Raw genomic sequence first — 15354 nt, forward strand, 5'->3', positions numbered from 1 at the left:
TTATCGAATTAAACTATAAATAAGCATAATAATAGTCATTTTTTCTTGGTTACTAAAAATTACAAGAAACCACCAACATGCCGCACAAGAAAAATGACTTTTGATTACAAGGACAATGTGTATATTTGAACTCATTCATTTATGCAATTCACAATTTCTATAATTGTTTTACTTTGACAATTTACATTTGATGCAATTTTCTTTTTCTACATTTCTTCTCCAAACTCTATACACTTTCTAATTTTTATTTCTTCTCTAAACTTAAATTTACTTACTTTTTGTTCTTTGATTTCTTACAATTTTCATATTATTTCCTAGTTTAATTTCAATTTACCTCTCCAGCACTTTACATTTCTGACATTTTAATTATTGTTTACATTTCAATTTAATTTTCTTTCAAAAGTCTTTTACATTACAAATTTGTTGTTTTCTTTATCTTATAACTTTATTCATCAATCAATTTGCACATTTCTATTCGTTTAAAAATATCTTTATTATAAAAAAACTATAAACTTATTAGAAAATTATTTTGATTATCTTCAAGCAAGTGTATTTTCAATCTACAACATATTTACCTAATAATTATTGAAAATCATCTCTATAACAAATTATAATCATCAAAATGAGCATTTTCGATAGTAATACAATAATACATGATTTTGTTAAGAATTTATGTTTGTTCAATTAATGTCATATTTTCTTTAGTTGAAAGTCATATCAACTATTAGTTTAAGAAAAAAGAACTCATAATTACAATTATGTCTCACTAAATAAAATAAGTTGTTTGTAGTTGATTAAAATCAAGAGTGAAAAATTCAATTATTAAAATTATTTTTTTATCATAAATAAGTAAGTTTTAAAAGTTTTATTTTGATTATTTGTGTTTTCGAAAGTTTTATTTTGATTCTTAATATTTTCAAGTCTCATTTCGGTACGTTAAATTTTAAAAGTTTCATTTTTGTCATTTATGTTTTTAAAAGTTTCATTTTAATTATTTATGTTTTCACATGTTTCATTTTGATTATTTCTTCTAATTCCTATAAGTGTGTCGTTAACTTTAAATTTTAAAATAATTAATTTAAAATAGTGGTGGCTAAAACCATCACTATCTTTTTAAAATGCATTTAATCACCTATTTTTCTAACCTTACAACATAAACAATGCAATCATCATCTATTCAGATTTACAATCCCTTCAGCACTACAATCATCATCAACAAACAAATCAAATGTGCAACACCCATCCACCAAACAACACCATCGCACCATCTCATAGCCATACCATGACCCAGCACCAACATAAATCAGAAACGTTAGGTCCCAACGGTGATAAGAAGTTTTAGATCTGACGTTTAACCATTTTTTTTACTCTGCACAACACATCATGACTATGTTAATCACATTTTCCCGTAATTATATGCAATGTAAAGATTTTTTGGCTCACCACAACTATACTTTAAAAGCATAAATAATATAGGTTTAGTTATCCATTTAGTTTCTACAATTTTTAAACTTATTCCTTTTAGTCCCAATGATTAATAAATGAATTTTTTAGTTCCTAGAGTTTACATTTTAATTCTCAAAATATATTTTTTGTTAAATTTTTTAACTAATGAGTTAAAAAATTTTAATGACATAGACTTTTTAGGAATTAAAATGTAAATTTTAAGGACTAAAAATTCTAATTATTATTTATGGGGACTAAAAGGAATAAATTTAGAAACTATAAGAACTAAATGAATAATTAAATCAATAATACATCTTTCACATATAACTCACAAACCTGACATTCAAATCAACTATTTTACTAATCATATAATAAGCCAGTGTTGTCAGTTTGTCACCAAAAAAATTAAGGTTATGCAAGCTTGCAGACAAGTTAAGAATAATTTCACTTAAGCAAGTAATATCTAGTCAAAATTATTAATAGCGAATTGTTAAGTATAAATGTTTAAGACATTTTGCAGTAAGTTGTACTTAGTCTCGATCAGTTCAGTGCTATTTCTTTATAATGTTAATAACATCCTAAGTGGAAGCCCTTTTGATGTAAACAGGATACTTCTATAGGGAGGCTTGATTTGATTCGATTCAAATTCAATACCTTATCGCATCATCTAGTTCATATGTTGTCACATTGTCCTTGTTTTGTTACATGACATGTAACAAAACATTATGAAAAGCACAATAGATGATGTTTCAAAGATCAATATTAAAGGCTCAACAAATACAACACTCTGAAGATTTTCAGATTTATCATAACGATACATGTGAAAAAAAACAAAGTAGGTTGCAAGATATATTCCCTAGAAACTTTAATTGGAGAGCAAGTTCCAGCAACAACAACCACTTGAAGAATAAATGTCTTTGGGATAGGAATCATCTGCAAGAAGCCAAAAGGAGATGTTGATCGTAAATGTCGACTCAAGTTTGTCTAAAAAGACACAAGGTCTAAGAACTGATCTTAAGTCACTATATAATCCCCCACCTGCAACTATAGTGGAAGTGTTGAATATTGATGAATAGTTATTAGAATTAAAAACTATATAATTTTAACTTTTATAAAAATATGTTTCTTTGTAATAAAATATAAGAAATTATAAGAATCTCGAGAGAGTGTTAATTACATATTCTGTTAGACTCTTTTTTAGTAATTATTTTTTATTAAAGGAAATTCATGTGAGTTACACTGATTTGATGAGATTCTATTCCATGGATTTGAACAAGGAAGAGTGTAAGGGAAGGAAAAAATAAATTCATTGACAACATTTTTCTAGTTTGAGTACCCTGTTTAGTAAAGTGATCCAAATCAGCTGTGTTCATCTCAAAAAAAAAAAAAAACAGCTACCTTCCAATACCTAATATTCAAAACAATCCTTTTAGTAATACTTAGAGCATGTTTGGAAATTTGGTGAAAAACTATTTGAGGCAAAAATACTTTTGGTAAAGGATCAAGATCTTTACTTTTTTTTATTTGTTAGATTTATATTGAAATACGTGTCACAATAATTTTAACTATAAATCAACATGTACTTAATAGTTGAAATAATGAACCTATAAAGTAAAAAAAAAAAAAAAAATGAACCTGAAGTTATTCCGTTCCGTTTGCCAGCTGTGTTGCTAACTTTCATAGAAATTTAGAAATATTTTGAACAAAAATATATATAAAAGAAAAAAGAAAAAAATTGAGTTCCATTTTTTCCTTTCCATTTTATTGTGTCAGTTGTGTCTGGATATTTGGGTTTATTTTTTTCTGTAATGATATTTGGTCCACAAGCAGCTAAGCCTAAAACTTAGAGGGACATGTTAGGTGCACCCAGCAACATTGTTGATGCATCCAATAATTAGGTAAATGGATAAAATTGTTCTTATATTAAAAAAATAATTTCTTCTTTCGAAAGAAGGTTCTTCCGTTGAACAATTTGTTCTACTGGAAGAACCTTCTTTCGGAAGCTTTCCTTTCCGAAAGAAGGTTCTTCTGTTAGAACACAAATTATTTTTCCGAAAGAAGATTCTTTCGGTAAATAACCTTTTTCCGGAAGAAGAAATTATTTTTTTTAATGCAAGAACAATTTTACCCATTCACCTAATTGTTGGGTGCACCAACAATGTTGCTGGTGCACCTAGCATGTCCCAAACTTAGATGTGGGTAATAGGCCAATACCCAGTGCCCATTGCTGGGGTAACATGAAATAATTTTGAAGCGGAAATTGTACCCCTTCCCTTTTTCCTCTTCCCACTCCCTATTTATTTTTTGTTTCCTAAAAGACCAAAATACCTCTTAAATTCTGAACTTCCATTTAAAATTTTCCAAACGAGGGAGTGCGAATATCAGTTCCATTACTGTTGAGACACAGAATCCATGGACCCTACCGTCTAAGTTTAGCAGCCATCTACTGAGCTTGGTCTCTTCCATTCATTTTACCTTTGGACTTCATGTTCCACAAGTAGCCCAATAAGAAAAGCTTGGGATAAGGATTAGTAGCTAATTATCTAGCTATGCATTAAGCAGCATAGACGTAGGTGAGTAACGAAATATGATTTTGAGTGCCATTATTCTTCCTATTGAATATCAATCTTAAAAGGAGGATAGTGATCGATGAATCTCTAATAATTCCTTCGCAAATATCACTTCGTACACTTAGCACAAAATAATAAGATACTATCATTTTTATGAAGATTTTATCTTTCTCTTCACCTAATTCTAATAATCAATGGACATGTTTGGGACAGTTGAAATTTCACAATTTTAACTACTTTGTAGAAAATAATTTTGATCAAACTAACTTATAAGCTACTCAAAATAACTTATAAACTACTAATAGAATGGCTAACGAAATACACTTGAAGTGGGAAAATTAGTACATGCAAATTTTGTTGTAGTATATATAGAGTCATTGCTCCACCATAAGGTTGTGGAAAAGTGATCTCCATCATCGCAAAAGAGTCTTTATATAGAAGATTCTCCAACATGAGCTGCCTACAAGAGTTTATTTTATTAGCCCAAAGGCCAAAGAATCATTGCTCAAAATGCCATATTCCCCACGTGCAATCAGAGATTGTTGTAATGTTCTTAGAATTTGGTGCAGATTCTCACCAAACCTTCCAGACTATTTTTTCCATCTGGATATACCAAATTTGATTCGCTACAATATAAATCATCATCATAGGATTGAACACACGACAACTTAATTAGTCATCTTTGTTTGCTTTTGTCCTGTGTGAGATATGAGGGCATAGAAATCCTTCTCAAAACTTACTCACCTCTCTTTATAATTTGCTCAATAACCTTTTTTTTAAATATTTTGTGTTGCATCTTTACAAATGGCACAACTCCTTTATTGTGCCATATATACATGGTGAATCTGTCACCAATCACCATTTTCAATTAGACCAACAATTTTTTAAAGAAATTATTGATGTGTTGAGTGTCTTGTAGAAGCACAACATACATGACAACAAATAATAACAAAAAAAAAATAACAATTAAGGGGTTCTATGGCAAAAATTATCCTAAACTGACAACACGTTTTTTTTACAAATAATTTACAAAGATCTTTTGTTTTATAAAAAAAGAAAAGAAAAAAAAAAACAAACAAACCCATAGATTGATACTAGTTATTCCCCTTTACTCCCTTTCATCCTCCTTTTGAGCTTTATGTCATCTGATAGTGAGTATAGTTTTGCTCCGATGAAGTGGGGGAGTATAAGATCTGGATAATATTCAAATAACTTTTCAATTACACGAATCTTGACCATTTAAAATATTTCATTTTACATTAAATAAAAGCATTTTTTTTCCTAAAAATATATGTGCCTTCTTATCACAACTGCACCCCTGCAATTCAATTTTGAATTGCATATACAAAGTGTAAAATGTAAAAGTGTATACACCAAAATTTAGGGGTCTTCATGGATAGATTTGCTTCGGATTTAAGGAAAAATAAAATCAAAATCAAAATCAATTGATATTTAGATTTTAAAATTTTTTGTCTAACCCAAACCAAATTAATCCAATAATTAATAAGTTGATTCAGTTTGAGATTGGATATCTGATCAAACTTTTTTTTAAAAGAAAGTTTTGAAAAGAATTAAAAATAACATAATTTTATTCCAATTTTGACAAATAATAATGCCATAACTTACATTATAATGTAAGCAATATATATGAATGTTATTATTGACTTAGAACCAACTAAATAATAACAAATTATAAAAAATAACACATGATTAATGGATTAAATCATAAAAATTCTATCTATATATAATAATTAAAATCAATCAACATCGATTTTCAATTAAATTAATTCGAATCTGATATGAATAAAAAAAATTCAAATAAATTTAATTGGTATGATTTGAATTATCAGATTAATCTAGACCTATCAAAATCTCTACAAATTTTTATGCAGAAAATGATACAAAATCCATAAAAAAATGAATTCTTGGAAAAGTTACGTTCTCCACTTGACAACACCAAATCTATAAAACAACTTTTAAAGTAATTTTATTTATTCTTAATGCAAGCTTTATAATATCACCCAAGCATAGTATTACAAATATTTAATCTCTTAAATAATGTTTTTTCTTTATGTAATGGTGTTCATTAGTATATTGATTATAGTACTCAAAGCAACAATATAACAATACTAATAAAGATAAATTGGAGAGAAAGACGTAAAATAAGACAAAAGTAGCAACAACTTTATTGAATGCGCCTTGTACTTGTAGGTTACCGGGCTGTGAATTAATATTCAATAAATACAATATAAACCCTAAAAAAATACAATAGAATTTCATATGTAATAACTAAACTTTTACTCAACTTTATCGAGAAGAGAAAAAAAAAATCGTTATCAGGCGTTACTCACTCTCCTACCATTTGCACGCTTGCAGTTGCGCTTGCAGACACGAGGGTTTAGAAATAATAATTTAATTTCCGTTTTTTAATTCAATTTTTTGTCAAATATTAATATATCCACCGGGGTAACGGGTTATCCACAACCCAAGTGGATGATAGTACTTACCGACACCGTAGCGGCGCACGTTAGCACAGCTCACTGAATTCCCACACTATAAAAGCCTGCAACATAAAACCACACTGATTCCACTGAACTCTCTTTTGCACCGCAAACAGCTTCACTTCACACTCTACTCCCAAAATGGCGGCTGCTACGACGTCGTATTCTTCCGCAATCGCCGCCTCGTCCGATACCCTAGCCAAACCTGCTTCCACCAGAACATTCTCCGCCACCAACCTCGCCCTTCAATCGTCGTCTTCCAAGCTCGGTTTCAAATCCCTAAAGCTTCACCGATGCGCCGCCGCCGCCGGCTCCGCCCTCGGCGCGCGGATGGTGTCGGCGCCGGCGGTCAAGGCCCCCGCACTGCTCGATTTCGACACGAAGGTTTTCAAGAAGGAGAAGATTAACCTCGCTGGACACGATGAGGTTTTTAAACGCTTCGATATGCTCTCTATTCTCTATCGAAGCTTTCTTCCATTTCCAGATTCGTGAATGTTAATTTTTTTTTATTTGTTGTTTGTGTTAATTCGTTGCAGTACATCGTAAAAGGAGGCAGGGATTTGTTTCACTTGTTGCCCGATGCTTTCAAGGGTATCAAGCAGATTGGTGTTATCGGTTGGGGATCTCAGGTGATTAATTATTCTATTTCATATTGGATCATTTCTCTGAATGCTCAACATGTTTTTATTTGCTATGTGTTTATTCTAAAATTAGTATTTTAGTAAAGAGTATTATGTATTTACTTTCCTAGCATTGATATGGTTAATGTTAACATGGGACTTTGTTTACCAGGGACCTGCTCAGGCTCAGAATCTACGGGACTCTCTTGCTGAAGCAAAGTCTGATATTGTGGTCAAGGTGTGAATCTGGTTTTCAGTTTTTTTAGTTGGTTCAGTTTCTATTTTAGTAGCCTAGTGCTTGCTTTAACTGTTGATTAACGATTGTGGTTTAAATGTGTTGTTTGTCTTAAAAAACACAGATTGGACTCAGGAAAGGTTCTCGTTCCTTTGCCGAAGCTCGGGCAGCTGGGTTTTCTGAGGAGAATGGGACTCTAGGTGACATATGGGAAACTGTCTCGGGCAGTGATCTTGTGATGCTGTTAATTTCTGATTCCGCGCAGGTTAGTTCAATTACTCAATGCTGTAATATTTGTATTCTGATTCATCTCTTGTGGTTTTTATGTTTCTGAAACTGTCTGATACTCTGATAATTAATTTACAATGTTGTCTCAAACTGTGTGATGATAACAATAAGGTCTTGTCACTATCATTATCATTATTAGTAACAATTCTTAGTTAGAAAGTTGTTGGGTTAATTTCAGCAATGTTAATAATCAGAAATCAGACTCGTCTTCTTATGGAACTGAAAGTGTTTAGATGTTTTCATCAACTTAGTCACAACTGTGCTGGCAAAGCAGCTGCCAACACCTCAATCCACCATGATTTCTAAACCCAGTTGGCATTAGCTATTCTTCTACTTACCTGATCACCATCAACTTACAGCTTGCCATCACCATCAGATAATTCTTTATTTGCTCCAGTTATATTTTTAAAATAAAAAATTTATTTAATTTCAGTTTGATTTTGTTAGTGTCTTTAATTAACAAACACCATCAACTTATACAACATTTTCTCTGAGAAATATTTATTCTGATATACTTGTAACAAGTGCAAGCTAAGAAGTGTCCCAAATCTCATTAGTTTTCTATGAAAGTAATATTAATCGTTTTCTGAAACCTTGTAAATATTTGTTGGCATTGTGGTGCCTTTTTAGCTTTTGCAATAACACTTTATTTCTGTTTTTTTTGCATATTTGCTTCCAATCCAGAATGTTTTAATATTTTTATTCATCTTGCAGGCTGATAACTATGAGAAGATATTGTCTCACATGAAGCCAAACAGCATACTTGGGCTTTCCCATGGTTTTCTTCTTGGGCATTTACAGTCATTGGGACTTGACTTTCCTAAGAACATTAGTGTAATTGCTGTGTGCCCAAAGGGAATGGGTCCATCTGTAAGGAGGCTCTATGTCCAAGGCAAAGAGATAAATGGTGCTGGAATTAATGCAAGTTTTGCAGTCCACCAGGTAATTATTTGCTATGCCTCAGTCTCTCTTCACTTTCTGTGGGTCTTCTGCTCCTGTGCTGATTGGTTAATTTATTTTATTTGAGTAACTATTTTTGCATGCAGGATGTAGATGGCAGGGCTACTGATGTTGCTTTGGGATGGTCCGTTGCCCTTGGTTCTCCATTCACTTTTGCCACTACATTAGAGCAGGAGTACAGGAGTGATATCTTTGGGGAGAGAGGTGAAAACTTTCTGCAATGTTTTGTTTGATTTCCTTAAAGACTTAGGTCATAACTACAGCTTTGGTGGTTTATAGGAATTTTACTTGGTGCTGTTCATGGAGTTGTGGAATCCTTGTTTAGGAGATACACTGATAATGGAATGAACGAAGATCTGGCCTATAAGAATACTGTTGAGTCTATAACAGGGATTATATCTAAAACCATCTCAACTAAGGTTGTATTTTCATACTCGTCTAGCATTAAATTTTTGTCTGTTGGACTCCCCCATCCCTTCCCCAAAACCCTGGATAGTGTGCTGGTACAGGGAATTTTGTGAGTTGTGACTAGCCTTTTGCACTTATTGGTTTGGATAGGGCATGCTAGCTGTATACAATGCTTTATCTGAAGATGAGAAAAGGGAATTTGAGAAGGCTTATAGTGCTTCTTATTATCCTTGCATGGAAATTCTGTATGAGTGCTATGAGGATGTAGCCAGTGGTAGTGAGATTCGCAGTGTTGTTCTGGCTGGGCGTCGCTTTTATGTAAGGGCATATTCATTTTCCTTTTAAAGTAGTCAGCCTTTGCGCTACAGACCTTAAATTATACATATATTTTACAGGAGAAAGAGGGTCTACCTGCTTTTCCCATGGGTAACATTGATCAAACCCGCATGTGGAAGGTTGGTGAGCGTGTCCGATCTACAAGAGCAGCCGGTGATCAAGGCCCATTATATCCTTTCACTGCTGGTGTCTTTGTGGCATTGATGATGGCCCAGGTATTGGAAGTTTCTCTTGCTAGCATTTTGAGAATGGATGCACATAATTACCTTCCTGGTCATCTGTCTTTGTTTGCTTTTGAATTTGTGACTGACTAGTTAACTATCATTGACAAAGGATATATTTTTTTCCTGCTGTAGATACGTAAAGCATAAATAACTTGGTAATTTTAACTGTGATTACTAAATTTGCAGATTGAGATCCTGAGGAAGAAAGGGCATTCCTACTCGGAAATCATTAATGAGAGTGTCATCGAGGCAGTTGACTCTTTGAATCCTTTCATGCATGCTCGTGGTGTTTCTTTCATGGTTGATAACTGTTCAACCACAGCTAGGTTGGGTTCGAGGAAATGGGCTCCACGATTTGACTACATCCTAACCCAGCAGGCCATGGTGGCTGTGGACAATGGAACTCCTGTTAACAGGGACTTAATCAGCAACTTCCTGTCAGACCCAGTGCACGGAGCCATTAAAGTTTGCGCTGAACTGAGACCCACAGTAGACATTTCTGTGCCACCAGATGCAGACTTTGTTCGTCCGGAGTTGCGTTCTAGCAATTAGAACTTAAAAGCAATTATGGCTTTCACTTCGAATCTTTTTCAGATTTCTCAGAACTGCAGTTATCTTGTTAGTTTGGGTTTTCATGATTGGATGCTAGTGTGTAAGTTGTATTGTCATTTTACAGTTTGTACCCGCCTGTGTTCTGCCACTGAGGAACGTTACTTGGTGTCCTATTTAAATGAGTCACGCTAGTACTTACCATTAGAGGCTGAGAAGGATTAAGGATTTTACGATCTTAATTTCACGTTTCTAACAGTTCCTTGCAAGCCTTCCGTCAGTTTTAGCCCCGGAACCATCTTAGTGATCACGGTAACTCGATCTGGTCATAGACGGTCGAATTGAACATGCATATAGTGAAGAAAATGTTAATGCGTTGAGTATTCCTATAATTTTCTTTGAATTTTTTTTACTTTATAAGATCTTGGATTGTTTTAGAGGAGTTTGAATCCATACATATGAGGAAGGTGAAATTTTTATTTGGAATCCTTGACCCTGTGTATTAACCTGCTTTTACTTGTTTGCATAATCTAATCACACTTTTTACAATATAATTACATTTTATTATAGCCTCAGTTCACATATTGTGATCATAATATGTTCTTTTTTTGTGTAGTATAAAAGGGCGTGACATACATATAAAAGAACGTGATCATAATGACTCGTAAGAGTTATATACATATAACAGAAATTGTATTTCAAGACATATGCATACATAAAAAGTAAGGTAGATGATACATACACTCCCCCTTTATTCTAATACTCCAATACACTATCCTTCTTTTTCATTAGCGTTAAACGTGGGGTAGATTGGGGACAAAAAGGTGAGGAGGGGAGTGCATTAGCATTAAAGAGAAGTGTAAATAGCAGTTGCCAAAAACGGTTAATGTTCTTTCGTTCTGGAGAGTAAACTCACATTTCATTACCATTCTCCAACTTTCTCCATTCTTTGGTCCGATTAAGCTCGACAAAGGCTCAGAAACTTGTAACTCGTACGACTCAACGAGTTTACTGGCGTTTTTGACAACATTGGTATGTATGCGCTATTTACGGTAAAGGTTCAAATGTTTAAAGATCGTGTTGCAAATGATTGAAAATTATAGGAAATTAAGTGATGGAATTAAGCTTGATTGAAAATTACAAGAAAGAAAAAACAGTACCAAGTAGAATGATTTTTACGTTGTTTGGTAGGAAAGGGAAGGAGTGGTGGCGATATATTATTTATTTTAACACAATTGTCATCATATATTTTTTTTACTGCTTAAAATCTATTAAAAATTATGAAATCGAGAATCATTAGTAGTGCATATGGGATTTATAAAATTGGATGAGTTTTGATAAATTTTAGTCAATAAAGAGTGTATAACAGGTCATAATATAAATTTACAATAGGAAAAATAGATAAAATGAATTAATTTTATCGTACATTAAAATTGGTTTATGTACTTCGACTTTTATAGAAATTATATGCGAGAACTTCTATAAATGTTAAAGCGTATAAATTGATTTTAATATTTTTTTTACATTTCAAGGATAGTATTTTTAAAAAAATTGCGAAAATAAGTAGATTTTTTTTCAAAAAAAATACAAAATATGAGTAAGTCATATTTTAAAGGGCAACTATAATTATACATTATAAATGATCTCAAAATAAGATATATATGATCAAATTTCAAAACGCAACCGGTGCTTTTAAAGAAGATTTTTTTTCATAAGATCCTAATTAATTAAGTAGGGTGTTTGAATAATTTATAAATTCTTTTGATATTTATATTATCTTTGATTTTTATGAATAAAAAAATATTTTTTTATAAAATAAAGTCATGTTCTAACTTCTTAAAAATAATATTTTTATTTTAAAAAAAATAAAAAACCATATTTTAAAACACAACTTCTTTATTTGTTTTAAAATACAATTTATATATTCATCTGATTTTTTTAAAAAAAGAATTATCCCTAAAATGTAAAAAAAAATACTTATGAGAAAAATTTATTTCATTTTAATTACCTTGTTAATTTCTCTCTCTTATAATTACTAATAGGGAAATTTATCCGAAAAATTTATGCTTACTTTAAATTCTAGTATAATAGAGGTTAACGAAGCTTATGTTAAAAAAATTACTGTATATTAAAAATGCTATTTCAAACATGATTTTATGATAACTATTTTGTTTCAGTAACAAAAAATTGCAAAATTAAATAATTAAAAACACTTTTTTTAAGAGAAGAAAGTGCTATGCTGATTAACAATATGTAAAATCATTCGATCACAAAATTTTATCATGTATATATAATCTTAAAAATCATATAAATAATCATTTACAATTAAATAACGATAACTATATAAAGTTGTATACAATCTCAGTGTATAATCATTAAAATTTATGTATTGCTGTAAAAAATATTTCTGGACATACACGATAACTCAGCCTGAAAAAGTTGCACCTAGCGCCGAATGCAGATCTTGACTTTCAACTTTAGATTGAACAAACAAATATATACCACTGTTGGCCTGCGTTCATATAGGAATTAATTTCTTTTCAAACTCATTTATATAGGTCAACGCCATAGAGATCACAAATTAATTCTCAGCTTTTCTTTTATGTATTTGCCAAAGTTTTCTTTTATATATTGTATTATTTAAAGTCACTATATATATGGCTCATATCAAGATGTTGATTTATTCAAATTTCAACGCAGAAACTAAAAATCTCTCATATATTGAATTAATAAATCCAGCTGTATTTGCTTTGTCTGCGAATTGACAATAAAAATGAAAATTATTAATGAGCCAGCTAGTAGTTAGTTTGGACTGCATAAGTTATTTACTTTTTAAAGCTTTAATTAGTTCGAGAATTCGGCAATGGAAATGAAAACGACATGCATGCACGACCATCGCATTCCAAAATCAAAGGCTCGAGAATGGAATAGACAAACTTGTTCAAGTTGCAAGCATAAAATTAGTGAATTATACCTTTTTGTGTCAAATATTCAATGTTTGAATCGGTAAATACCATGATTAATTAATATAAAAGCTCGCTCTTGCCGCTGATGTTCCCTCGGTTAACCAAACATATTACTGCCACAAAGTTAGATTCTTACACTGGACTTATATATTGTACAATTACTATAAATTATAATTAAGACCTACATTTAGGTTATAAGTAATTAAGGTCTACATTTAGGTTATTCTACTTTACGAAATTTAGGTGGGTCCTTTTTTTTTTCTTAATCGTTTTTGTATTGCAGTTAGGACTTTCTTAACTTGACCTAGCTACCTGTCTTTTTTCGACCGAAAATTCCTAAGATATATTTTTCGTTAAATTTAGCTAATTCATCAGAAACTTAAATGATTCAAAACCTCACAATTCTATATATAAATATTAAATATCAATTTTGCTAATAACACCTACAATATACTAAATACATAGTGAAATATAGTTAGTAATAATTAAAAAAATAATTATTCAATTTTAATTAGATATAAATACAGCTAATAAAATTATTTTTTTAAAAATCACCGTTTTTTAGTGAGTGATTACATTTACCTTTTACTAATCTATATAATGTCAACCCAAAGGGATTTGACCTAATAAAAGCGTGCTAGCTTCGCAAGATTTGAGAGTATACTAAGGAGGTCTTTGTCTCGATTCCTACGAAAAACATTCTCTTGAGGAGAAAATTTATCCATGTTCCTCTAACTCCCAAGATTGTGAAGTTTCCTCTACACAGTCTTAGCAATCCAAAAAAAAAAAAAAATCTATATAATATCGCAAGATGATGACTATTTGCATATCGTGTCCTTCACGGTAGGAATTAGAACAACCATTCATACTGATTATTGTTTGATTAGATAATTTTTAGGTAAAATACATTTTTCATTCTTATAAATATAGTTTTATTTAAATTTGAATTCTCATTTTTTTAAAATTGTAACGTTTTTTTTAACATGGTATTTATCATCACTAAGTAATAACGTGACATACATATAGCTATGTCACATATGCTACTAGCTTAAAATAATTGCTAACGTGATATATCCTTATATTCATATGCATCTGTCGTTAAGTAAAGTTGGCAGTGTTCCTTAATTTTAAGTACCTGAGTCTGCACCTTATTAAGGTTAATCTGGGGAAGGTAGAGACCGGATGCCAATCATTGAAAAGGTCATATGCAAACTCTCTTAACAGAAATTAAACATGCTTCTCTTATAGCTAGGAAGAATTGTACTATATACTTTAGTTAATTCTTCGGTTTCTTCTATATATATTTTTTTAAGGCTTCAAATAAGGTTGTGAAGATTCTTAATTATAAGCCTGCAACACTCTTTCTTGTGGGGGCGCATCGTAAGTCATGAAACAAATAAAATAGCTAGAGTCGGGGTTGTCACGTGAAGGCCAGAAATTGTTGAATTTTGGGAGTAGAAAAGTTGCAACAGTTTAATAATTTTAACCTGTTGTGGAAATGGTTTTGGAGGAGACTCAAAGTTGAACTTTAGATGCTAAATGACCTAATAGGTGTGGTGTTATAAAGTAGCTAAACATTCATCTATTTGGCAGAAAGAATTATAATGTATTATTGAGAGTGTAATGAGGTTCGTATTGGATGATTTAAATCTAGTATGAATAACTACATACCGATTGAAAAATGATTCATTTTAATTAGAATGATATGTTGGGATTAGAAATTAGAAATGAGAAAATTAATAAAAAAAATCAATAAAATGTTTTGCATTTTAGAAAATAATTAGGATGCAAAGGTTGCTGATCTTGGATTTTGGCAGAGATTCTTAGAAGTGACACGTGAGTTAGAGGAAGTGCTTTTTTTGTTTGCTAAAAAGCTATAATTACTATTTACTGAATTTATGAACGCATAATCTAAATATTAAATTTTTTGAGGAAAAAGTAATTTTATCAAAGAATAAGAATTATTATTTGTTTTTGTTTTATTTTTATTCGTCGGGTTTGTATTGAAACATGCACATGAACAGATGCAGAATCCTTATAAAGGGGAGAGTTGAATTTTTTTTTCTTTCTTCATAATTGTTTAAATGTCTAATCATTTTTAAAAAAATTTACTATTTTTACACGTAAAATTGAAACTAATTTTTATATTAATTGATAATAATTTTAATTGTTATCATAATAATAACAAACACAGTTAATTTTACATAATTTTATATTAATTAACATTAACCTTTATTATATATAATAATAA

General features: G+C 30.9%; 1 protein-coding gene across 1 annotated transcript; it reads left to right on the top strand.

The window, feature by feature from the left end:
• The first annotated feature begins 6589 nt into the window (after positions 1-6589).
• LOC100799921 (ketol-acid reductoisomerase, chloroplastic) lies at positions 6590-10344 on the top strand. Its single transcript, XM_003540348.5, has 10 exons — positions 6590-6943; positions 7054-7146; positions 7310-7375; positions 7497-7637; positions 8375-8602; positions 8707-8824; positions 8900-9039; positions 9179-9346; positions 9424-9579; positions 9775-10344. The coding sequence occupies exons 1-10, from the start codon at positions 6659-6661 to the stop codon at positions 10138-10140; spliced, it is 1761 nt and encodes a 586-aa protein (XP_003540396.1). The 5' UTR covers positions 6590-6658; the 3' UTR covers positions 10141-10344.
• Positions 10345-15354: the final 5010 nt, after the last annotated feature.

Source organism: Glycine max, chromosome 12 (genome assembly GCF_000004515.6).
Source record: "Glycine max cultivar Williams 82 chromosome 12, Glycine_max_v4.0, whole genome shotgun sequence".
Taxonomy (NCBI): domain Eukaryota; kingdom Viridiplantae; phylum Streptophyta; class Magnoliopsida; order Fabales; family Fabaceae; genus Glycine; species Glycine max.